At 37.1% G+C, this 27,177-nt stretch overlaps 1 protein-coding gene and 1 long non-coding RNA gene across 2 annotated transcripts in view; one reads left to right on the top strand and one right to left on the bottom strand.

The window, feature by feature from the left end:
* Positions 1-403: 403 nt before the first annotated feature.
* The window catches only part of ntn1a (netrin 1a), a 192,123-nt gene continuing 165,349 nt past the window's right edge, over positions 404-27,177 (bottom strand). The window contains exons 5-6 of the mRNA XM_061983694.1: positions 21,396-21,470; positions 404-7,125 (exon numbers count right to left, since the gene is read on the bottom strand). Coding sequence (XP_061839678.1) covers positions 6,797-7,125; positions 21,396-21,470 — 404 coding nt within the window. The 3' untranslated portion in view covers positions 404-6,796. The remainder of the gene's footprint in view (positions 7,126-21,395; positions 21,471-27,177) is intronic.
* The window catches only part of LOC133621577 (uncharacterized), a 37,513-nt gene continuing 33,712 nt past the window's right edge, over positions 23,377-27,177 (top strand). The window contains exon 1 of the long non-coding RNA XR_009817671.1: positions 23,377-23,459. This is a non-coding gene — a long non-coding RNA (uncharacterized lncRNA). The remainder of the gene's footprint in view (positions 23,460-27,177) is intronic.

The following is a 27,177-nucleotide window of genomic DNA, read 5'->3' as shown; positions in this document are numbered from 1 at the left end:
CTCTTCAGCAATAACCTTTTGTGTCTTTCCCTCCTTGTGCAATGTGTCGATGGTTGCCTTTTGGACAGCTGTCAAATTTGAAGTCTTCCCCATGTTTGTGTAGGCTTCAGAACTGGACTGAGAGACCATTTAAAGCCCTTTGCAGGTGTTTTGAGTTAATCAGCTGATTAGTTTGTGGCACCAGGTGTCTTCAAAATGTAACCCTTACACAATATTCTAATTTTGTGACACACGGAATTTTGGATTTTCATTTGTTGCCACTTCAAATCATCAAAATTAAATGAAATAAACATTTGAATGCATCAGTCTGTGTGCAATGAATAAATATAATGTACAAGTTACACCTTTTGAATGCAATTACTGAAATAAATCAAGTTTTTCAAAATATTCTAATTTACTGGCTTTTACCTGTATTCATTGTTGTAAGATGGGAGGAACACTCAGAAAAATCCCCAAAATATTTGTAAAAAATTTATGAAATTGCGGAGATATATATTTTTTTTTTAATGTTTGTCGTAAAATGGTAAATTTTTTGTGACAAACAGACCAAATACAAAAAACACAATAAGTACACAATGTACAGCGAGCTTGGACTTTCTCCTATATAACCCTCTTTTAAAGTCATGGCGTGATATTGTGAGAATTTTCCGCAAACTACAAAAAATGTTTCGCTCATTTTGCGTTCATATGGGAATATTTCGCTAATCATTCGACTCGCATCCCACTCCTCAAACAAGTCGACTATGGCTGTAATTAATAAACTCAACATATTTGCCATCAAAACATTATTTACATTATTTCCATTACAAAAACAGTTTATAGTTTCCTCGTACAGGTAAATACATTACAATACAATTTGCAATACTTATTGTAGAAAATGCTATCAAATTTCAGTCATTAGGAATCATTGCTTACCCTCAATGACTTGTCAAATGTATTATATACTTTTTTCTTAAGTTCTTCTGTACTACCTACGAAGTTTTAAAGTCAGTTAAAGGCTGTGTTTCTTTGTTTTAGGCCCTACATGTACTTACAGTACATTTTTAATACTGTTTGTTATCTCCTGATATAAAGCAATCACACACTCTGTATTATCTCTTTACAACTAAGTCATCCATTTTTATCTAATTCAACTCTTATAAATAGAATGTGTTGTATAGTTTAGTTTCACTGACTCACCTTGATTTCCTTCACAGGAATAATCAAGTTTATTAATCTGTTATTCCGATTTATTGTGTAATTACTGAAATAATGCACAGGTACAGCGGTACCTCAGTCATCCTACACCCTACCTTTTATATGAGTCTGGTTTTAACGAACATTTACGTAAATATTTTGCCACGGTTTTTATATACCTTCATCAATTATCGGTTTTTGACGAAAATTTGGGCAAAAATGCTGCCAGTTTTTGTATACTGGCTCGGTTATCCTACGGCTAAACATTACGCATAACAAACTAATTGAATTATCATCATTAAATATCATTCCACTATGAGGAAAATTTTCACCAAAATATTGCCATGGTTTTTGTATGCCATCTTGGTTATCGTACCCCCAGTTTTTTGTTATGATTTCGTTTTTGAGGAATATATGCGGCAACATTTAGCCACAGTTTTCATATATTGCCTTAATTATTGCACGTCTTACTTTTTGCATGGTTAGGTTTTTGACGAAGGTTTTTGTCAAAATGTTTCCACCGTTTTTGCATACAGTTTTGGTTATTGTAAGCCCCACTTTTTTATCATTCTGGAAAATGTTCGCCCAAATTTTGCCACCAATACCGTCTCGGTTATCGTTTATCGTTATTTTTTTTACAAAAGCTTGCCACAATTTTTGTATACCTTCTGTATGATTCAGTTTTTGAGGAAATGTTTTGCCAACATGTAGCCACACGACACATTACATCTCAGTTATCGTTTTTTGACAAAAAATATATTGACACATTTTTTGACAAAATATTGCCACGATTTTCGTATACCGTCTTGGTTATCGTACTGCGCAGATTTTCTTTGAATGGTTACTTACGTGTTTGAGGAAAATTTGCAACAACATTTTGCCACGTTTTTTTTATATATCGTCTTGGTTATCGTATGCCTCATTCCTTGCTATATTAGGTTTTTGACGAAAGTTTTCGCCAAAATGTTGCCACCGTTTTTGTATACAGCCTCGGTTACCGTTAGCCCCGCTTTTTTATGATTTCGTTTTTGAGGAAAATTTGCGCCTTGATTTTGCCATGGTTTTCATATACAGTCTTGGTTATCGTACGCTTCACTTTTTGTATGATTTGGCTTTTGAGGAAAAGTTTGGCCCAAATTTTAACCACGGATACCGTCTCGGCTATCATTTTTCGCTGATAATATTTATTTTTTTACAGAAGTTTGCCACAGTTTTTGTATACCGTCTTGGTTATCATTCGCCCCACCTTCTGTATGATTCGTTTTTTGAGGAAATGTTTTGCCAAAATTTAGCCGCGACATATTCCATCACACTTATTGTTTTTTGACGGAAATGTATTGACACATTTTTTGCCAAAATATTGCCACGATTTTTGTATTTAACGTTTTGGTTATTGTACCGGGCAGATTTTCTTTGATTGATTGTGTGTTTGAGGAAAATTTCCAACAAAATTTAGCCAAATTTTTTATATATTGTCTTTCTTATCGTATGCCTCATTCCTTGCTGGATTAGGTTTTTGACTAAAGTTATCGCCAAAATGTTGCCACCGATTTTGTATACAGCCTCGGTTATCGTTAGCTCCGCTGTTTTGTGATTTCGTTTTCGAGAAAAATTTGCGCCGAGATTTTGCCACGGTTTTCGTATACCGTCTTGGTTACGTGCCCTTCACTTTTTATATGATTTGGTTTTTGAGGAAAATTTTCACCCACATTTTGCCACAGATACCGTCTCGGTTATCGTTTTACGCTGAATATTTTTTTTTACAAAAGATTGCAACGGTTTTCGTGTACCGTCTTGGTTATCGTACGCTTCACTTTTTGTATGATTTGGCTTTTGAGGAAAAGTTTGGCCCAAATTTTAACCACAGATACCGTCTCGGTTATCGTTTCTTGCTGAATATTTATTTTTTACAAAAGTTTGCCACAGTTTTTGTATACCGTCTTGGTTATCGTATGCCCCATCTTCTGTATGATTCGGTTTTTAAGGAAATGTTTTGCCAAAATTTAGCCGCGACATATTCCATCACACTTATTGTTTTTTGACGAAAATGTATTGACACATTTTTTTCCAAAATATTGCCACGACTTTTGTATTTAATGTTTTGGTTATCGTACCGCGCAGATTTTCTTTGATTGATTGTGTGTTTGAGGAAAATTTGCAACAAAATGTAGCCACATTTTTTATATATTGTCTTTCTTATTGTATGCCTCATTCCTTGCTGGATTAGGTTTTTGACTAAAGTTATCGCCAAAATGTTGCCACCGATTTTGTATACAGCCTCGGTTACCGTTAGCCCCGCTGTTTTATGATTTTGTTTTCGAGAAAAATTTGCGCCTAGATTTTGCCATGGTTTTTGTATACCGTCTTGGTTACGTGCCCTTCACTTTTTATATGATTTGGTTTTTGAGGAAAATTTTCACCCACATTTTGCCACAGATACCGTCTCGGTTATCGTTTTTCGCTGAATTTTTTTTTTTACAAAAGTTTGCAACGGTTTTCGTGTACCGTCTTGGTTATCGTACGCTTCATTTTTTGTATGATTTGGTTTTTGAGGAAAAGTTTGGCCCAAATTTTAACCACAGATACCGTCTCGGTTATCGTTTTTCACAGAACATATTTTTTTTTACAAAAGTTTGCCACAGTTTTTGTATACCGTCTTACTTATCATACGCCCCATCTTCTGTATGATTCGGTTTTTGAGGAAATGTTTTGCCAAAATTTAGCCGCGACATATTCCATCACACTTATTGTTTTTTGACGAAAATGTATTGACACATTTTTTGCCAAAATATTGCCACGATTTTTGTATTTAACGTTTTGGTTATCGTACCGCGCAGATTTTCTTTGATTGATTGTGTGTTTGAGGAAAATTTGCAACAAAATGTAGCCACATTTTTTATATATTGTCTTTCTTATCGTATGCCTCATTCCTTGCTAGATTAGGTTTTTGACTAAAGTTATCGCCAAAATGTTGCCACCGATTTTGTATACAGCCTCGGTTATCGTTAGCTCTGCTGTTTTGTGAGTTCGTTTTCGAGAAAAATATGCGCCGAGATTTTGCCACGGTTTTCGTATACCGTCTTGGTTACGTGCCCTTCACTTTTTATATGATTTGGTTTTTGAGGAAAATTTTCACCCACATTTTGCCACAGATACCGTCTCGGTTATCATTTTTCGCTGAATATTTTTTTTTACAAAAGTTTGCAACGGTTTTCGTGTACCGTCTTGGTTATCGTACGCTTCATTTTTTTGTATGATTTGGTTTTTGAGGAAAATTTTCGCCCAAATTTTGCGACACATACCGTCTCGGTTATTGTTCTTCGCAGAACATATTTTTTTACAAAAGTTTGCCACAGTTTTTGTATACCGTCTTACTTATCATATGCCCCACTTTCTGTATGATTCGGTTTTTGAGGAAATGTTTTGCAAAAATTTAGTCGCGACATATTCCATCACACTTATTGTTTTTTGACGAAAATGTATTGAGAAATTTATTGCCAAAATATTGCCATGATTTTCGTATTTAACGTTTTGGTTATCGTACCGCGCAGATTTTCTTTGATTGATTGTGTGTTTGAGGAAAAATTTCGTATACCGTCTTGGTTACGTGCCCTTCACTTTTTATATGATTTGGTTTTTGAGGAAAATTTTCACCCACATTTTGCCACAGATACCGTCTCGGTTATCGTTTTTCGCTGAATATTTTTTTTTACAAAAGTTTGCAACGGTTTTCGTGTACCGTCTTGGTTATCGTACGCTTCATTTTTTGTATGATTTGGTTTTTGAGGAAAATTTTTGCCCAAATTTTGCCACAGACACCGTCTCGGTTATCGTTTTTCACAGAACATATTTTTTTTTACAAAAGTTTGCCACAGTTTTTGTATACCGTCTTACTTATCATACGCCCCACCTTCTGTATGATTCGGTTTTTGAGGAAATGTTTTGCCAATATTTAGCTGCGACATATTCCATCACAGTTATTGTTTTTTGACGAAAATGTATTGACACATTTTTTGCCAAAATATTGCCACGATTTTTGTATTTAACGTTTTGGTTATCGTACCGCGCAGATTTTCTTTGATTGATTGTGTGTTTGAGGAAAATGATCGTATACCGTCTTGGTTACGTGCGCTACACTTTTTGTATGATTTGGTTTTTGAGGAAAATTTTCGCCCAAATTTTGTCACAGATACCGTCTCGGTTATCGTTTTTCGCTGAATATTTTTTTTACAAAATTTGCCACGGTTTTCGTGTACCGTCTTGGATATCGTACGCTTCATTTTTCGTACGATTTGGTTTTTGAGGAAATTTTTCACCCAAAATTTGCCACAGATACCGTCTTGGTTATCGTTTTTCGCTGAATATTTAAAAAAAAAAGTTTGCCATGATTTTTGTATACCGTCTTGTACACCCACCTTTTTCCTCCAAAATATTACCACAGTTTTCATATACCGCCTCGGTTATCGTTTTTTTACAGAAAAAAAATATTTTTGGATACCGGGTCGATATTCTACACTCCACATTTTGTATGACTTTATTTTGACCCAAATTTTAACCACCATTTTCTTACATACCGTCTTGGTTATCGTACACTCTGCTTTTGGCGCAATTCGTTTCTTTTGTCGAAGATTTTCGACCAAATGTTTTCTAATACCTTCTAGTTCATTGTACGGTCAAACATTACACGGAACAAACAAGTCCATTTTCTCGCATATCACTCCACGGAATCAAGTACCCAAACAAAGAACCCCACGCGTTGGCTACTCGGTCTCTTTTTCTACCAAGTGTGACTGCAAAATAAGCCACCATGGAGCCAAAGAAAGTTGCGAGTACTTTTTTAAAGACGGTGAAAAACACCATTTATTCATTCTATTAATCATTTATCTATGTTTTCAAAACTGTTTTCTGGATATGGAATTATGATGTTTTTGAGTGTCGGGAACAGATTAATTGGATTTACATTATTTCTTATGGGAAAAATTGCCACGGTTTTTGTACCATTCGTTCTGTATCAAACCTTTTGGAAGGAATTATTAACAAAATCTTAGGTACCACTAGTATAAAATTGGAAAATGTGTTCTATTTTACCCTAAAGTGATTTTAACCTTTTAAGTAATATGTTTAGCGTAGGCACCTCAAATCGTAAGTGTTCATCGGAAAACAATTTTCCCCCATCGTAATACAAAATACTGTTAGCTAGCAAGGTACTATGTTATTGGTCCAAAAAATAACAAAAAAACATGCAAAGGCAAAACTTGAGTGGGGTTTGAGGGGCTTTTACATTTCATTTTCGCACCAGCAAATAAAAAAAATAAAAAATATATATAATGGTTTTATACTGAGCGTAAGACAGACTCGTGACCGTACATATACTGGTGCAAATTCGGCAAATCCACAAGCGATGTTCAAAGAAAACGGTAGAACCAAATCTGGGCGGTGAGCTCCTTCAACAAAAGTTCACTAGAGAAGAATCCCTAAATAATTCTCTTCATGCTACTAAAGGAAAACAAAGAAAACAAGCAGCGACACAAACAGTCCCTTCTGTCCGCAGTCTTCTGTCTCTGTTTCGTTCTTTCGAAAAGCTGCACTCAGCTTCCGCCCCTCCAGCGTCTGTTTCCACCTAAGGCTTCTTGCACTTTCCCTTCTTCTCGCGCTGCTGGAACTTCCTGAGCCTGCGCGCCCACGTGTCCCTCCACTGGATCACCAGGCTGCCTTTGTCCGCCACCACGCCGCCCTGACCGGGGGAGTCCTCGTCGTTGCCCAGCAGCAGGTACTTCTTGCCCGGTTTGATCTTGGGACACTTGCAGGCCACGTCCTTGGCGCGGACCCACAGGAACTGGTCCCCGCGGCGGATGCGGCTCTCGCCTTGCTTGTAGACGGAGATGATGTTGACGGTGAACTTCCACCACTCGCCCGCCTTCTCCGCCTTCAGAAAGTGCACCTGGACGGCTGCAAATATGGAAAGAGGAGAATCAATCGGTCTTTCTTTGGCTGCTTGACAATTTGCATCATTGATCGCTATCATTTTAAAACTTGCCTTCTAACCTGCTGTTTTTCAGCATCTCGGTGTGTGTGTGTGTGTGTGTGTGTGTGTGTGTGTGTGTGTGTGTGTGTGTGTGTGTGTGTGTGTGTGACAGGAAAGCAAAGCTCCGACGACCTTGAGGAGGAGTGTGGTAGAACGCCACTTTTTGTCGCTACCTGCTCAGTGGCCTTGTGGTTAGAGTGTCCACCCTGAGATCGGTAAGTCGTGAGTTCAAACCCCGGCCGAGTCATACCAAAAACTATAAAAATGGGACCCATTACCTCCCTGCTTGGAATTGGGGGTTATATCACCAAAAATTATTCCCGGGCGCGGCCACCGCTGCTGCTCACTGCTCCCCTCACACCTCCCAGGGGGTGATCTAGGGGATGGGTCAAATTCAGAGGACACATTTCACCACACCTAGTCTGTGTGTGACAATCATTGGTACTTTAACTTTTGAATTTCTCTTTTTTTAAACTCCTACGGAAAAAAATTCAGTGTTTTCTCGCCAACCCGTGGTTCACTTACTACATTGAAGATTTTAAAATTGTAAATAAGTGTTTTTATAAAGCGATTCTGTCCAAGTTCTTCCACGGATCCTGGGATTTGATTGGTTCAGCGACCTCCTTTGTTAACAGTGTTGCTCTGCTGTACTGTAAAAAACAAAAATTGGCAGCTCAGTTGCCAGAATTACAGTAATATTCTATAAAACTTTGACCGTAGATTTAATGGTAAAAAAAAATCTGCACCTCAGCAGTGATACTGTTTTTTTCCATTTACAGCACAGGTATCAAACTCAAGGCCCCGGGGCCAAATCTGGCGCGCCACATTATTTTATGTGGCCCGCGAAAGCCTGGAAATAATATGCGTTAATAAAATGCTTAATCTTTTCTTACTAAATATATTTATTTCCCTTTTGACATTAACAATCATGTACTGCATGCAATTGCATACCTTTTAAAATTCAATATTATCAAAATCTAAATATTATATTATCATGTATTCCAAAGAAAGTTTTGTTAAAATAAAGATAAATTGGTTATAGTATTATAAATACTGTACTTAAATATCTGCTTGGCTTATGATTTCAAAACAAATGATCAATCAAATTGTAAACTGTAAAATTGACAATAGATTTTACTGTTAAATTCCGCCGAGTGAGTTTTTTACTGTACAATCAACTTTGGTACTGTTTTTTTCCATATACAGTAAGACACTAAAACATAAAAAAACCTAACAAAAAAACCATTGAAACAAGATTTTATGGTAAAAAAAAAAAAAGAACTGGCTCTGTTGCATACATTTTACTGCTAAAAACAGTCGCCAGAATTTTCCCTTAAACACAAAAGTAGTGCTGTTTTTTTAATTTACAGTAGTATACTGTAAAAACAACTTTCTGTTGAACCGTAGTACCAGTTTTCCGATCATCGTAATTTGCTGTAAAAAACACTTTCATGTCAAAATTCTGACGACTGAGCTTCCAGTTTTTTACCGATTTTTGTCTGTGAAGTTTAGTTTAAAAAACGACTTATTTTGAGCCGACAATGTCAAACAAACACTCTGCTCCTTCTACTGCCTCTGATTGAGCACTCATACTGTATGTGTGTAAAGGTAAAGTAAACTGACAGTTAATATTTACACATTTGACATTTCAAACAATTTTGAACAGAAATAGTTTATGCACATTCAGATAAATTCTTTAAAATTACAATAAAAAAAAAGATTGACCGGGGGCCGGGCTGTAAATATATATATTAGAGATGTCCGATAATATCGGCCTGCTTACCGATAAATGCTCTAAAATGTAATATCGGAAATTATCGGTATCGGTTTTTTATTATTATTGGTATTGTTTTTTTTGTTTTGTTTGTTTAATTAAATCAACATAAAAAACACAAGATACACTTACAATTAGTGCACCAACCCAAAAAACCTCCTCCCCCATTTACACTCATTCACACAAAAGGGTTGTTTCTTTCTGTTATTAATATTCTGGTTCCTACATTATATATCAATATATATCAATACAGTCTGCAAGGGATACAGTCCGTAAGCACACATGATTGTGCGTGCTGCTGGTCCATTAATAGTACTAACCTTTAACCGTTAATTTTACTCATTTTCATTAATTACTAGTTTCTATGTAACTGTTTTTATATTGTTTTACTTTCTTTTTTATTCAAGAAAATGTTTTTAATTTATTTATCTTATTTTATTTTATGAATTTTTTTAAAAAGGACCTCATCTTCACCATACCTGGTTGTCCAAATTAGGCATAAAATGTGTTAATTCCACGACTGTATATATTGGTATCGGTTGATATCGGTATTGGTAATTAAGAGTTGGACAATATCGGAATATCGGCAAAAAACCCATTATCGGACATCCCTAATATATATATATATATATATATATATATATATATATATATATATATATATATATATATATATATATAAATAAATTCCTTGCGAACTAATTGACTGAAAGAGCACGCACTTGGCGCGATGATGTCATGTTATGGATGGGAAAATGCCTTTTTAGACAATATGATTTGCCTGAGCGGCTCGTAGACCCCGAGAGTAACAAGCGGTTGCCTTGTTGCCTTTCCATTAAGAAAAATAAACTATTTTTTTGTATAAGTTTGCTGGTTTCAAGAAATGTAATGCCGAGAGCACATCATTATGTCAAGATAATGGCACTAGCATTTACTTAATTTAAGAATATTTTTCAACATATTGAGCAAAAAGGTCTCATATTTGTTTTTTCTACCAAGAAAAGTGCACTTGTTATTTGTGAGAATATACCGTATTTTTCGGACTATAAGTCGCAGTTTTTTTCATAGTTTGGCCGGGCTCCAGTGCGATTTATATATGTTTTTTTCCTTCTTTATTATGCATTTTCGGCAGGTGCGACTTATACTCCGGTGCGACTTATACTCCGAAAAATACGGTACTTATTTTAAGGTATTTTGGGGTTCATTGAGGTTAGCTAATTTTACTTGTTTTGGAAAGTTTCTTGTTCTATTGGCAGATAATTTTGCTTAGTTCAAGTAAAATACCCCTCATTTTTGTATTTTTTTCCCTTGTATTTGAACACTGACTTTTTGCAGTGTACTACTCCTTGTCTTGCTACCACTCGTGGTTTTACACCTTCTGGAGGCCATTTTGCCGACATTTTGCACGAGTGCTATTCGGAACAATGTCTGCACTGTGCAGCTTATCTTTACAACAAACACTACCGTGAAGGCGGGGCCCGCTCCCCGCTTGTCATTTCTTTCCACACATCACCCTCGGAGTCTTGTAGCATCGTTTTGTGACGCAGCGTGCGGCCCGGCTCTCCTGCTGGTCTTTTCAAAAACAGAGCTCCGACTCTTTCTTTCTCTCGGGCAACTTATCCTGTCGTGTGCTGAATAGTGAGCCCTGCTCTGTGGCGGATGTCGTACAGGCTGATGGCTATGACGAGGAAGCCTTTCTTGTGCACAAAGATAACAGCGGGCCCCCCGTGGCGTGTTGTAGGTTGTGCAGGACAAAAAGCATGTTTTTACAACCTCTCATGTTGGCCAGGGGGTGTTTGTTTACTCAAATGCAGAGGGTACCGGGCGTCTCTTTGGGTATGAGGCATTCATAAGAAGGGGCGGCCTTTAGTTGTACAAATATTAATAAGGTCATACATGTGTTATAATTAGAGCGGTCAATCACAAAATATAGCATTGTTCATCCATAATTGCATTTTAAAAATGTTCCTCACACATTCTCACTATAAAATCGAATGTGTCAAAAATATTAGGGTCTGTTTGAAAGTTAATTTAAATTATGCAAGCTAGTAATTAACTGATTAATCATGATTCCTCAACATTCAAAATGTGATTAGTCTGATTAAAAAAAACAAAAAAAAACCTTTGACCGCACTAATTATAAAATGTAGTTACGTTGCGGCCAGCTAGTCAAACATGTAAGTCAATTACTTTTTATACAGCCAATGTCTGACTGTTTCATTCTTTTTATTTTTATTTAAAAAAAAATACATATTTGCTGTATCCTCCTTTTTTCCTCCAAAATACGTAACTCTAAAAATAGAAACGGACAAAAAACAAATGTCCACTCCAGAGGACGCTGGTTCTCAGGAGGATAAAATCAGTATATACGGCGTGCCAGCAACTTCAGGGTTCCAGGTTCGATTCCCGCTTCCGCCATCCTAGTCACTGCCGTTGTGTCCTTGGGCAAGACACTTTACCCACCTGCTCCCAGTGCCACCCACACTGGTTTACCGTATATGTAACTTAGATATTGGGTTTCACTATGTAAAAGTGCTTTGAGTCACTAGAGAAAAGCGCTATATAAATATAATTCACCTCAAATATAATTCACAATTACTTTTTATACAGCCAATGTCTGACTGTTTTGTTTTTTTTAATTAAAAAATACATATTTGGTGTATCCTCCTAAGAAGGAGTGTCCTCTGCAGTGGACATTTGTGTTTTGCATAACAGGACTTTTTTCCTCCAAAATATGTAACTCTAAAAATAGAAACAAATGTCCACTCCAGAGGACGCTGGTTCTCAGGAGGACAAAATCAGTATATACGGCGTGCCAGCAACTTGAGGGTTCCAGGTTCGATTCCCGCTTCCGCCATCCTAGTCACTGCCGTTGTGTCCTTGGGCGAGACACTTTACCCACCTGCTCCCAGTGCCACCCACACTGGTTTATATGTAGATAATGGGTTTCACTGTGTAAAGAGCTTTGAGTCTCTAGAGAGAAGCGCTATATAAATATAATTAACTTCACAATTCACATCAAATGTTGTGGTGTTATTTAGTCATGTAATTTTTATGCATGCAGTTATTAGGGGCTGTGGGAAAAAATAGATAACTTCCGAATCCTGATTCTTATTTATATAACGATTCGGAATCAATTCAGAATTTATATTAATCGATTTTTAAAGACATTTTTGTCGGTCATCTCTGCGCTTACTGGCTGTGCGTATACTGTATGTCATAGAACAGCAGCCTTTTTTAATATCGGGAAAAAAACCCAGTTCTGATTAAAAATCGTTTCTGAATCGAATTGGTGACCCAAGACTCGGAATCGAATTAAATCGTAAGATGTTGTAAGATTCACATCTCTAGCAATGATCATTTAGTCACTAATGTGCTCTGAAATGCACTTCACGTTTAAAAAGATGACAGTTGCTATTGAAAACGAAATATTTGCTTCGATAATAATCAATATTTATTACCATTATGTGTTATGTTTAAGGCTAAAAGTAAAACATCACCAGCAAATTTACAAAAAATGTGTGTCATCACTTCTGAGAATGGAGAGCATAGAAGAAAAGGTCATTTCCAACATCAGTATTCAAGGACAACTTTAAAACAAATGTGCATATCAGTGGTGGGGGTTAAACTATGGAATTCTCTCTACAATGATATAAAAGACTATAAAAATATATTCCAATTGAAAAAATATATGAAGACAGAACAATAAGATCATATGGACAGCCACAAGTGTTTATATTTTGCTTTATATTTATTATTTTACTTATTTTTTTGTCTGGTTTTGTATTTGTTTTGTATCATCCCGTGAGGTGTATATTAAATTGAAGAAGAAACTGAAGCTATTGCGCCATATCGGTTTGAACCGTATGCAAGCGAAACCGACGAAAACGACACGACAGCCAGCGACACGGGAGAAAGCGAGGACGAATTCGGCGATCGCCTTCTAACCAACGATTGGTATGTGTTTGTTTGGCATTAAAGGAAACTAACAACTATGAACTAGGTTTACAGCATATGAAATACATTTGGCAACAACATGCACTTTGAGAGTGCAGACAGCCCAATTTTCATCAATTAATATATTCTGTAGACATACCCTCATCCGCGCTCTTTTCCTGAAAGCTGATCTGTCCAGTTTTGGAGTTGATGTCAGCGGGCCAGGGAAGCTAGGGTCGATATTCTTCTCTTGATCATCTTCGGTGGCATAAGGGACGGTGTGAGCCAAGACATCCAGGGGTTTTAGCTCGCTCGTCTGCGGGAACAAACTGCCGCCATTGCTTGCCGTGCTACCGAGGTCCTTTGTCCCTGAATTGCTCACACACTCCGGCAGATTCAATGGGGGTCTGGCGGCAGATTTCTTTGACTTTATCGTTGGAAATGCATCTGCTTTGAGTGTCGCAGGATATCCACACATTCTTGCCATCTCTGTCGTAGCATAGCTTTCGTCGGTAAAGTGTGCGGAACAAACGTCCAATTTCTTGCCACTTTCGCATCTTTGGGCCACTGGTGCAACTTGAATCCGTCCCTGTTCGTGTTGTTACACCCTCCGACAACACACCGACGAGGCATGATGTCTCCAAGGTACGGAAAACAGTCGAAAAAACGGAAAATTACAGAGCTGATTTGACTCGGTGTTTGAGAAAATGGCGGATTGCCTCCCGATGTGACGTCACGTTGTGACGTCATCGCTCCGAGAGCGAATACTAGAAAGGCGTTTAATTCGCCAAAATTCACCCATTTAGAGTTCGGAAATCGGTTAAAAAAATATATGGTCTTTTTTCTGCAACATCAAGGTATATATTGACGCTTACATAGGTCTGGTGATAATGTTCCAATTTAAGGTGCGGCGGCTATTATTTTGCCACGGCAGGCCGCTGCGATAAATTACATTAAGGGGTAAATGTGACTGTCAAAACACATTTCAGTTGTGAAAATGGTTCCTCCTTGTGTGCGAACACACTCATAGGTGCTGAAGTGATGCATGGGTGCCATTACGTCATCCCTCACTACCAGCAGATATGTCACGTTCCATGCACGCTGAAAGCTTGAGACAGACATGCGGGCGTTCTGGGTGCACTTATCACTGCCTGATGACACCTTGATGAAATTAATCACAATTGTCGGGAAACCAATCTGGATCGGAGCAATATGGTTACTGTCACGCCATGTTAAGCAAGGGGGGCCATCCCTGGGGAAGGAAGCGTCTGTAAAATGACTACTCTGCTACCCCCCTCCCACCCCACTCCACACACACACACACACACACACACACACACACATTCTTGTATTTGTTACCTTGTTGAGACCACCGAAAAATGCTTACCTCTTTAGTACCACCCTTTCTAGATATATAAAAGATTTGCATTTACAGCATTAATAATATATGCATACTATGCAAATCTAAAAAAAGCTTGTTGTGAAAAATGAGTTGGAATTTCACAAGAAAAAGGTCACAATTTCACAAGCAAAACTTAGAATTTTGGTTAGTATTATAATAAAAGTCATAATTTCACTCAACGCAAGTCAAAGTGTTACAAGAAAAACTGAACATTTGTGCAATGTTATGATAAAAAGTTGTAATTTTACTCAACAACAGTCGCAATTTTACAACAAAAGCTTAAAATGTTGGCAATTTTATGAAAAGAGTCGTAATTTTACTCGACAAAAGTCACACTTTTATAAGAAAACTGTAAAATGTGGCCAATATTATAATAATAATCAGAATTTTACTTGGCAAAATTATGACAAAAGTCATCATTTTAAAGTTAAATTTAAAGTACCAATGATTGTCACACACACACTAGATGTGGTTAAATTATTCTCTGCATTTGACCCATCACCCTTGATCACCCCCTGGGAGGTGAAGGGAGCAGTGAGCAGCAGCGGTGGCCGCGCCCGGGAATCATTTTTGGTGATTTAACCCCCAATTCCAACCCTTGATGCTGAGTGCCAAGCAGGGAGGTAATGGGTCCAATTTTTATAGTCTTTGGTATGACTCGGCCGGGGTTTGAACTCACAACCTACCGATCTCAGGGCGGACACTCTAACCACTAGGCCACTGAGTAGGTTTATATTTCACTGTTTTACAAGAACAACCAAAAAATTGGCAATATTGTGATAAAATATTTCACCACCACACTGCAAAAAGTCAGTGTTCAAAAACAAGAATAAAAAAAAAAAAAATTAGGGGTAATTTATTTGGACTAAGCAAAATGATCTGCCAATAGAACAAGAAAATTTGGCTTGTCAAGACTTTCCAAAACAAGTAAAATTAGCTAACCTCAATGAACCCAAAAATACCTTAAAATAAGTATATTCTCACTAATAACAACTGTACTACTATAAGAGTACGTATTTTCTATTGTTTCATTGAAAATAAAAACTGCAAAGTCCATTTGGCTGTCATCTGTTTTAATTGTGAGACACAATTGTGTCAAAGTCATGATTTTTTTTTCATGCTTGAAATAAGAAATTATTACTTTTAAAAAAGTAGTTTTATACTTGTGAGTGTTGATGACACAGCTTTGTAACAGTTGATATTCTAGTTTCAAGCATGTTTTACTCAATATAGGTCATCAAATCTCAGCAACAAGCTGTAATATCTTACTGAGATCATTTAGGACCAAAACCCTTAAAACAAGTAAAACACTCTAACATAAAATCTGCTTAGTGAGAAGAATTATCTTATCAGACAGAAAATAAGCAAATATCACCCTTATTTGAGATATTTAATCTTAATTAGATTTCAGTTTTTGCAGTGCAGGGGTGCAAATGAGATCTCTATTTTTTGTTTTTTACAATATGCTTAAGGCCGATGACAAACGAGTCAGGGACCACAGATGGCCCCTGTGCCGCACTTTGGACAACCCAGGTGTAGAAGCTACCTGTTAATGGCCACTATAGTCTTAGTACCGTAGTGTATTTGTTCATCCTATGGTCACATATGGGACGCGGGTTGTCTTACGTCAGCACCAGAAGTCGTAAAATCAGCTGTTCACCTGGCGGTTTTTTTCCAGGGATGAATAGGCAAGTCCTTCTTTAGCTGCCGTCTTGTTTTATCATATATTGCTGCCTTTGCACCTGTCAATGTTTACTTTTGTAAGCACATTAAATCAACCAAAAAATCCTGACTTTGGAGCAATGTTCACGGACTCTAGTATTTGGTTCTCAATTAGATGCAATGGAATTCTCTAGACAAAGGCTTAAAAAGTTGCAAGAATATCTTTGAATTTAAAAAGAGTTACAAAAAGAGACAACTGGAATTATATCAAACTGATTTTTGATTTTGATTGGACGTGTCATTTTGAAAATGCTTAAACGAAAATTTGAAGTATTTTGGAGTTCGGGTGTTGGTGGAGGGAACAGTGATAAAGTAATCTAAAATAATTTGTGTTAAAAAGGGGGCAGATAAATATAAGAATAGTATTCTTCCATCTGCTCCTTTCTAATCATGGAAATGTATAAGAAACAAAAAACAATGAAAGTGTCAACTGTATATGGCTTGTATATATGCATTTTCATGAAAGGAATAAAAAGAAATGATGATGATGATGAACCAAAAAATCCTGACTTTGGTGCAATGTTCACGGACTCTAGTATTTGGTTCTCAATTCGATGCAATGTTTTTTCCGTATTGGGACCATGATTTCAGCCCTAACTTGTTCACCGGTCCTCATATGGAAGGTACTTTTTCCTTTTTTGATGTCTCAGGAAGGGTAGAAATACAAGAACACACGCACACACCAAAATCCCAATGGAACAAAGCCCCCGCCGGCCCGCCTGTCAAGATGCAGAGGTATGCTGCAGGATGCTCGCTTCACCAGTTCTGGAGCCCGACTTCAATCGGGGAAGAGAGGAAAAAGGGGAGAGGTCACGCATCTCATCCACACCTTGAATGGCGTGGCAGGCGGACACTCGCAGGAATGTGGCGGGAAACGCAGCAGCTAGTGGGGGGGCGAGGGGGAGGGAGTGCGCCGCCTTAATGAGGATCTCTTATGGAGAGAAACCGCTGTCTGTCACACTGCACTTCTTGTGTTTGATCACCTGCTCGTCTTATACTTCTCTCTTAACACGTCTAATCTTGAAACACTCTGTGAAATGTCACCCCTGCAAACTGCAACATGTGGACCTGAGATGTCTGGGATGGAAAATGTGATATGAGTTAAGCCTTAAGATTGCACTGGCGTGAAAGATTCCATAATAATGGACGCTCAACACAATTCCAGTTCCATGTTCCTTGTTACACACGTGCAGGAGGTGCATGAACCCCAGGAGGGTGCATGTCTTGCCAAAACACCGGCTTCCGTTTGAGAGCAAGCTGCGTAGTGCGAAGGCACTTCTAAGATACTAATCCTCACCACCATTGCGGAAAATAAACTAAAGTACTGGTGCCCCATTCTTAAGAACAAATTTTGTTCTTAGGCCCACTTACGAAGTTTTTAAGGAGATTTTTGTATTCACCATGTCATGTCTGTGTGGTCATATTTTTGTTTTAGTCATGTTCGGTTTTGTTTTTGGACTTTTTGTGCACTTTTGTTTTGTCACCATAGCAACCATTAGTTTTCACCTGTCACGTCACGCACCTGTTTCACGTTTTGAGTCACGCACCTGTTTTCGTTAATCATGTCTATAGTATTTAAGTTCATTGTTTTCAGTTTGTCGTTCTGACGACATCCCACAATTATGCTCTACACACTCTTCATCCTCTTAGATCCTGCTTCATGTCCCATGCCAAAGTAAGTTTTTGTTCCATGTTTATAGTCTTTTTGGTTTCATAGCTTGTTCTCCGCCATTGCGCGCGCCTTTTGTTTACTTCCTTGTTTTGTAGTTATAGTGTTTGAATAAAAATGTACTTACATTCCCGTCTCGCCCGAGCCAACTTTCCGTTGCATCCCGGAAAAGCAAACACCCAGGACCAAGTCATGACACACTAGTGTTTTCTTAGCTGGGATTTGTTCGTAGGTAAGAACAAAATCTACGAGTGCTCCAGAGCACTCTTAGGGTGGCCTATTTGTTCGTAAGTGTGACAAGTTCCCTGACTTCTATTGTCTAATGTTACATTAAGATCATAGATAGATAGATAGAGATAGCTAGATATAATATATATATATATATATATATATATATATATATATATATATATATATATATATATATAGCTAGATAGAGATAGCTAGATATATATATATATATATATATATATATAGAGAGAGATATATAGATATATATATATATATATAGAGAGAGAGAGAGAGAGAGATATATATAGATAGATGGATATACGTATATATATATATATATATATATATATATATAAAAATATATATATATATATATATAGATAAGATAGACATATAGCAAAATTAGCAATATATATACATTTCTAAATACCGTGTGCGTGCACGCATGCACACACACACACACACACAATGGCAATGATTTTGCTGCTACTGCAAGATGCCACAGATCGTGCCCTGGGGAGGGAGCGCATATTTCACGACCACAGGTGTCAAACTCAAGGCCCGCGGGCCAGATCTGGCCTTCCACGTCATTTTATAATAATATGTATCAATAAAATACCTTATATTTTCTTTCTTTACTTTCTTATTTTCTTACTAAAGGTATTAGGTTGTTTTTTTTCTAGTTTGACAGGGAAAAAAAATAGTGTCCAACATTGCAACAAATATATTATCAAACTTTGTTGGTCAAAATCCAAATAAATACTTAAATATCTGCTTAACTTATGGTTTTGAAGCAAGTTATCCATCAAATTGTACACTATTAAAATGACCAATAGATGTTAATGTAACATTTAGGGAGTTTTTTTGGGGGGAAAAAAAACGACCAATGTTTGTTTTTTACAGTAAAATTCTGTCGACTGAGCTGTCAGTGTTTTTTTTTAAAAATCCACGGTTGATGATTTTATGGTACCACATTTAATTATGGTAAAAAAAACTGGCAGCTGAGTTGCCAAAATACAATTAATTTCTAGTATTTCTATTTACAGTAATATGTTGTAAAAATAATAATAAAACACCATATATTTTACAGTAAAAGTCTGGCAACTAAGCTGCCAGTTTTTTTCTGTAAAAAACTGGTCAAATCCACAGTTGTTTTTTTTTATTCTTTACATTTAAAAAAAAGTACAATATTTAAATTCATAAGCAAATTCATTAATTATTTACTGTTACAAGCGGCCCTCTAATGGCAGCCATGACTGCGGTGTGGCCCTCAATGAAAACAAGTTTGACATTCCTGATGTAGACCTATTTGCCCGAAGTGACGAATATTTATTTGAACACTTTAGGCTACCTCAGCAGCCCCCTCTTTCTTAAACTTACGTTTTGACATTATGTATTCACCCCGCGGGATAATACGAATTTCTCTTCTGTAATCTGTTTGTGTTTTCTCCGTGTGTTTGATGTTCGGCTTTTACGCCAGAATTGTGCCCTTATATGAGGAATTAAGGGCGTTTACCTATGCAAATTACGGAATTAAGGATGTTTACATATGCATATTGGGAAAATAAGGGCGTGTTTATATGCAAATTATGATAGACACGCACGCGCTACCCATTTGGCATTCAGCAACTTAGGAACAGCAGGTGGGAACAATTTTGGCCGTTTAAGAACACATCATGAATTTGAATAGACTCCACTTAGGAAGAAAGATAAGAGGAAAAATTAGGAACTTAATGCTGAATGGGGCCCACTGTTATCACTGTAACAGGGAATAAAATACAAATATAAATGTATCTTTTATAGATATATATTTATATATATCTTTTTTTACATAAGCTTGTAGATTTTATGTTTAAAAACGGGCAAATCAGTTGCCAAAATTTTACCGTAAAATGTACAATGTTTTTTCACAGCAGCAAATTACTTGACATGGAAAAATGAAACCACAGTTTTTTTTTTGTAAAATCTACAGTTGTTGTTTTTATGGTTTATTACTATAAATGGAATGTAAGGGGAACTGCACTTTTGGGAAATTTTGCCTATGGTTCACAATCATTATGAAAGACATGACGACGGTTGTATTTTTGCCTACAAAAGCCCTTGAAAAAACATCTAAACACCTACATTGAGGTTTTATATACATGATGTAAGTATATATGTAATGTAGTTACAGGCACATTCATAATAACATTTAATATTTACATATTTTGATCATTTTAAGCATACGCATCACAAGGTTTGATTTTTTTCCCCCCACTACATCACTGATTATTACTCACTGCAGACTTCATGAGAGCCAACAAACATAATAAAACGTCACTTACTGTACAATGTCTGCTGTCACTCGGATGCCGACGGATAGAATCGTGTTATATTCCCATTTTAGATGAAATGTGGGGGTGGAGCCAAGTGTCTTTTCGAGTCTTTCTTGCCATTTCCGGGTCTAAAATGACTGTCAAAGTGTACCAACTTGTCGGTATACATCTTCGTCCTTCTACTATCCAGGTGAGAGGCATGATTTATGATCTACAATAAAGTTGGACGATCTAGGAAACGAAGAAGCAGCTCATCAGTCGATTATGTCAACATTGGCATATTGGCGTGATCATGGCGTCGCTATAAATAGTTTGTCCGCGTTAGTGCTTATAATAACAATATCGCCAATACTTGATTATTATTCAAGTCCCGAAATGTAAATCAAGAATTGTTGGCACTTTTTGGACGTTTTTTTTAATTGGGTTTTATGAGCGGAATAGAGGACCTTCCATTAGCTCCGCTGTAAGTGGACTTTTACAAGTTAGAATGCATAAAACAAATAACATCCATCATCATGTCTTTCATAATAATTGTGAACGATAAGCAAAATTCCAAAAACAGTGGTACCCTTCAAAGGGGAACTGCACTTTTTATGCTAAACTTTTACATTGTCATTTTGACAATGTAGATGGAAAAGGTGCTTTGAAATCATGAGTCAAGCAGATGTTTAATTATTTTTTTTATTTTACCAAAAGAATGTTTGGAATGTATGATAATATTATACTTGTTGCATCGTTAGATCATATTAAAGTATAAAAGATCAGAAACTGCATGCAGTACATGTTTTGTTTCTGTCAAAATGTACAATTTAGTAAGAAAAGTCCTACGCTTATTATAGACACATATTATTTCCAGGGCCACGTAAAATGACGTGGCGGGCCAAATCTGGCCCCGGGCCTCGAGTTTGACACCTTTGTAGTATGATATCAGCGTATGAACGATACCAATGTAATTATATAGATTTTTTTTTTGTCTTATTATTACAAAATGTTTTTTCTGTGTGTTTTTTGTTATTGTTTATAAACTCAGAGACTAATGGAGCGTTCCATTTCTACCAGGAAGTCAAAATTTCCGAGTTCCGGGTCACAATTTGAACTGAAACTTCTTTATTCTTTCCCTTCCCTTCCCCACACATTCAACTCACCGTAATCCTTCTTGCAATATTTCTTCATGTTGATTTTCAGTTTGCCTTTGGAGGCCTTGCAGTACGAGTCACAGTCTGTAAGCACAAGACAGGAAACAATTCAACATTTCTATATTTAAGGTGAACAAACGCTGACTTGGAAACCTGGAGGACAACAACACCGAGCAGTGGTTAGATGTTTGTGATGATATATCACAAGAAACATGCTGATTTCATTGCCTTTCTGAAGTGCTTGCATTAACGGCCCTAACCTGGTAAATACAATCATGTATGTGCAACTTCAGTTATGGTCAAAAATGGTTTAAAATTAAATTAAATATACATACATACATTTTGCAAGTAAAAAAAAACACCCCACAATAGACTAATTTATTTAGAAAAATATTGATTAAAAATAACAAACACTGATTTTAAAGCAGCATTGAGATTTGAGTACGCATTGAAGTATTCAAATGATATCTAATAATAGAAAAGCGCGATATAAAATCTAATCCATTCTTATTATTATGATATTGGTTTTAGAGTGTTAGAGAGTTTAAAGGGCATTGGAAGTGTTTATAAGTGTGTGAATGAGGAGTTATTGTTTTTTTTTTAATGTATTATATTATGCTGTTTGTGTTTTATTATCAATGTTGGTATTACTTTTAAAAATGTAATTTGTGGATCTGGTGAAATATCCAAAAAATGGTCAGAAATAAAGATGGAAAATATCATTTGACCACAACTCTTAAAAGTATAGGCATATCAGTTTATGGGTGACTCAATTGATTCAATTAGACAAGAAAATTCAACAAAGCAATATTTTTTATTTGTTTTATGTTTTTGATAAGTACATCGAAGAGGATGACATATAAAATATGTTAAATACAAAATGTCTATAACATTTGATGAAAGTCGGTTTATTCTTGTAAGTATATACAGATGTATTTAGATAATATACTGAATAGTGTTATATATGCACTGATTATGTATTGTATTGTTGATCAAGAATCCGATTTTTATATTTGAGTGATGGGGTAGGACATTGTAAAGTTTGCTTCTTCCTTCTCCTTTTTGTACACAGTGTTTTTTTAAAGTAATTTTAATATTATTATTATTATTATTTTTTACAAATGATCAAATTGTATTGAAAAAGCTATTTTTCTCTTTTTTTCCACTTTGAATTGTGTACTGTAGGTGTAGAGTATTTTATATTAGTCTTCTTTATAATATATATATATATATATATATATATATATATATATATATATATATATATATATATATATATATATATATATATATATATGGCAGCACGGTGGAAGAGGGGTTAGTGCATCTGCCTCACAATACGAAGGTCCTGAGTAGTCTTGGGTTCAATCCCGGGCTCGGCATCTTTCTGTGTGGAGTTTGTATGTTCTCCCCGTGACTGCGTGGGTTCCCTCCGGGTACTCCGGCTTCCTCCCACTTCCAAAAACATGCACCTGGGGATAGGTTGATTGGCAACACTAAATTGGCCCTAGTGTGTGAATGTGAGTGTGAATGTTGTCTGTCTATCTGTGTTGGCCCTGCGATGAGGTGGCGACTTGTCCAGGGTGTACCCCGCCTTCCGCTCGATTGTAGCTGAGATAGGCTCCAGCACCCCCCGCGACCCCAAAAGGGAATAAGCGGTAGAAAATGGATGGATGGATGGATATATATATATATATATATATATATATATATATATATATATATATATATATATATATATATATATATATATATATATATATATATATATATATGTCTACACCAGGCCGTGCCTTATGTTGCGTTTGTCAGTGTTCTCCTGTGTTTAGTGTTCCTGTCCTGCGCTCTTATTTTGGTGGCACTTCCTGTCGTGTTGGTGTTTTTTCGTAACCGCTTTACGCCTGCCTTCGAGCACTTGTCCCCTCACCTGTTTACTGTTTGTGATTAGCACTATTTAAGTTGAGCTTGCCACACCATTGCTTTGTCGGGACATTATTCCTTTTTCTCTGTTCACTGGTGACTATCGACGATCCTTTTCATGCTTTGTGGACGCCGTCTTCTCCACATTTCCAAGTAAGTGTTTTTGCTGCGTTCCAACATTTTGTTTTGTTTCTTTCATAGTCTGGCTGCGTCTTTAAAATCACTGCAGGCCTCAATGTGGCCTCGACGTCACTTGCATGCGCACTTCGATAAAGTGAAAACAAAGGAAGTTGACCTACTACAGTCATAACATGTATTCCTAGTTTATTAAGTACAGTATCAGTTGCCTTCAAATAACATTATTTTAAACTTCAGTTTGAACCCCCCTCATCAAGAGTTGTTTAAAAACCATAGTCCAGTATGCATATTGACTCATCTCCACTTCCTTTTAATTGTGATGTCATAGCAAGCGTTTCGTTGCTCCCCCAAAGTCAACCTCTGCGTGTCGCTGCGTGGCCCTAAAGGCACCGTCGGCAGCTTTGTGGCGTTCCGAATCACCGCCGATTCCCTGTCCAACCCTGGGAATCGTTCAGATAAATGCGGACCACCCTCCACTACCCACTTCAACCCCGCCCCCTTCAAGTCTCACCTCGCTTGTCACATCAGCCCACGACCCCCTGAAAAAAAAAAAACCTTCACCCCGGGATCAAGGCAGCCACCAAGGACGTGTCAAACGTTTGCATTCATTGCGGCAGGGACATCGGGGGACGTAGCGTTGGGTGGGGGGTGCGTGTATGAGCGGCTATTCCGTGGGAGGATGGGGTGTAAAAGGGGTCATTGCCACACAAAAGGAGGTCAGGAAGGGAAAATTAGCCATCCATGAAGCGGAGTTGGAGCAAGAGGACACTTTTTGGGGGAGTGTCAAATAAATACCTCACGCAGACGGCCATTAGAATTGTTGCCATGTCTCGTGAGGACGCCTTCAAAACGCCACGTAAACATTAATATACCATATCTGAGAACCAGCGTCCACTCAGGTGGACATTTGATTTTGCTTTGTCATTCACAAGCCTTGACCGAGTTCTTTCGGTACTTCCAGACATAGACTCACGTAAAACCCAACGGTGCCTTTGTTTTACCCGACGTCACGTCCGCTTGCAGACTTAACCTCTTATGGCCCAAGCTGTTTGTTTACATGCTTTTTTTTTATTTCTCTTTGCTATTTGGGCTTATTGGACCCTAATTAGAATAAAAACTAAAAATCATCTTTTTATATGATGAACTTAGTCCATAAGTACACAAACGTGTACTTCATGTGTAGTGACATGCTAATTTTTGTTTTTACAGTTTTTTTCTCTCCAAATTCCATTGTATGTTATACTCTTCTGACACCACCAGTTGGCAGTATAAGTGTCCATATGTCGACATAAGACCCCAATTCAGTAGTGTACACAGTTTTGGAAATAAGAGCTAAAAGGTGCTGTCCACGCATGTGGCCACAAAGGCCTTTAGAGGTTAAGACGGCTCAAGCACTTGGCAAGGAAACAGGCAGGTAAGCACTCACAAGGGGATTCAGTTGGACTTTTTTTTTTTACAATTTTACCATGCCATTAAAGCACTCAAAAGGTACTGTCAGGCTCCATTTTCCAAAATGCGCTAGCTCAATAGTGCCATTAGCGACCCGTAGCTGATTTACCATAAATTGATTAACGTGGACTTAAACAAGCTGAAAAACTTATTTTTATTTTATTTGTATTTATTTTTCTCCTTTTAAAAAGTTAGAAGCTATAACCAATAAGAAAACCTTAAGATTACGAATAAATTGTATTGTGAGATTAACATGAAAAAAGTTGCAATCTGACTAAAATTAAATCATTTTTTATTCTGCAAAAATATCTTTTGAGAAGGCTTTAATATTACAAGAAAAAATTATTCTCCACAAATTGTGTATAGTTTAAAAAATGTTATGAGAAAAATGTAAGCAGAACCATATAAATATCGAACAGAAATAATAGTTAAAAAAATCTTCTGAACAAAAAAGTTAGCAGGAAACATTTTAGAAGTTGTAATCAGACAAAAATAAAATCTGTTTTTACTCACAAAGAGTCGTAATCTTACGAGAAAGAAGTTAACAGAAACAAATATTAGAAGTCCTAATCAGCCATCTTTTTATTTCTTACAAAATGTTGGAGTCTTGTATAAAAGACTTGACATATTCAAAGACTACTTGGAGTTCTCCGTAGCCTACATACACACTACTGCCATCTAATGTCTTGGAATTGCAACTGAAGTGTAAGAAAACAATATTTAACATTGTTATATTTTAAAATGTATTAGTTACCATTTGACATTTAATAACACATTTGAAGACGCACAGAAGCACCAAAAATTAGTACCGTTGATTCCCAGGTTTGGGGAATTGGTACCTTTTTTTTTAAACAAATTATCTGAAAGGTACCCATCCTGAGTCTTGGCACTATATATACAGTCGCGATCAAAAGTTTACATACACTTGTAAAGAACATAATGTCATGGCTGTCTTGAGTTTCCAATACGTTCTGACCACAGAACTTTCCTCCAGAAGGTCTTATCTTTGTCCATGTGATGTCAGATGAAACAAAAATTGAGCTGTTTGGCCACATTACCCAGCAATATGTTTGGAGCAGAAAAAGTGAGGCCTTTAATGCCAGGAACACCATAACTACCGTCAAGCATGGTGGTGGTAGTATTATGCTCTGTGCCTGTTTTGCTGCCAATGGAACTGGTGCTTTAAATGGACAATGAAAAAGGAGGATTACCTCCAAATTCTTCAGGACAACCTAAAATCATCATCCCGCAGGTTGGGTCTTGGGCGCAGTTGGGTGTTCTAACAGGACAATGACCCCAAACACACGTCAAAAGTAGAGATGTCCGATAATATCGGGCTGCCGATATTATCGGCCGATAAATGCTTTAAAATGTAATATCGGAAATGATCGGTATCGGTTTCAAAAAGTAAAATTTATGACCTTTTTAAAACGCCGCTGTACGTAGTGGTACACGGACGTAGGGAGAAGTACAGAGCGCCAATAAACCTTAAAGGCACTGCCTTTGCGTGCCGGTCCAGTCACATATCTACGGCTTTTCACACACACAAGTGAATGCCAGCATACTTGGTCAACAGCCATACAGGTCACACTGAGGGTGGCCGTATAAACAACTTTAACACGGTTACAAATATGCGCCACACTGTGAACCCACACCAAACAAGAATGACAAACACATTTCGGGAGAACATCCACACCGTAACACAACAGAACAAATACCCAGAACCCCTTGCAGCACTAACTCTTCAGGGACGCTACAATATACACCCCCCGCTACACCCTCCCTCCCCAACTCAATCCCGCCCCCCTCAACCTCCTCATGCTCTCTCAGGGAGAGCGTCTCCCAAATTCCAAGCTGCTGTTTTGAGGCATGTTAAAAAAAATAATGCACTTTGTGACTTCAATAATAAATATGTCAGTGCCATGTTGGCATTTTTTTTCCATAACTTGAGTTGATTTATTTTAGAAAACCTTGTTACATTGTTTAATGCATCCAGCGTGGCATCACAACAAAATTAAGCATAATAATGTGTTAATTCTACGACTGTATATATCGGAATCGGTAATTAAGAGTTGGACAATATCGGATATCGGCAAAAAAAAGCCATTATCGGACATCTCTAATCAAAAGTGGTAAAGAAATGGCTAAATCAGGCTAGAATTAAGGTTTTAGAATGGCCTTCCCAAAGTCCTGACTTCAACGTGTGGACAATGCTGAAGAAACAAGTCCATGTCAGAAAACCAACAAATTTAGCTGAACTGCACCAATTTTGTCAAGAGAAGTG

Source organism: Nerophis lumbriciformis, linkage group LG25 (assembly GCF_033978685.3).
Source record: "Nerophis lumbriciformis linkage group LG25, RoL_Nlum_v2.1, whole genome shotgun sequence".
In the NCBI taxonomy this organism is placed as follows: Eukaryota; Metazoa; Chordata; class Actinopteri; order Syngnathiformes; family Syngnathidae; genus Nerophis; species Nerophis lumbriciformis.
The sequence above is the reverse complement of the archived record's forward strand: the minus strand, read 5'-3'. Positions and strand labels throughout refer to the sequence as shown.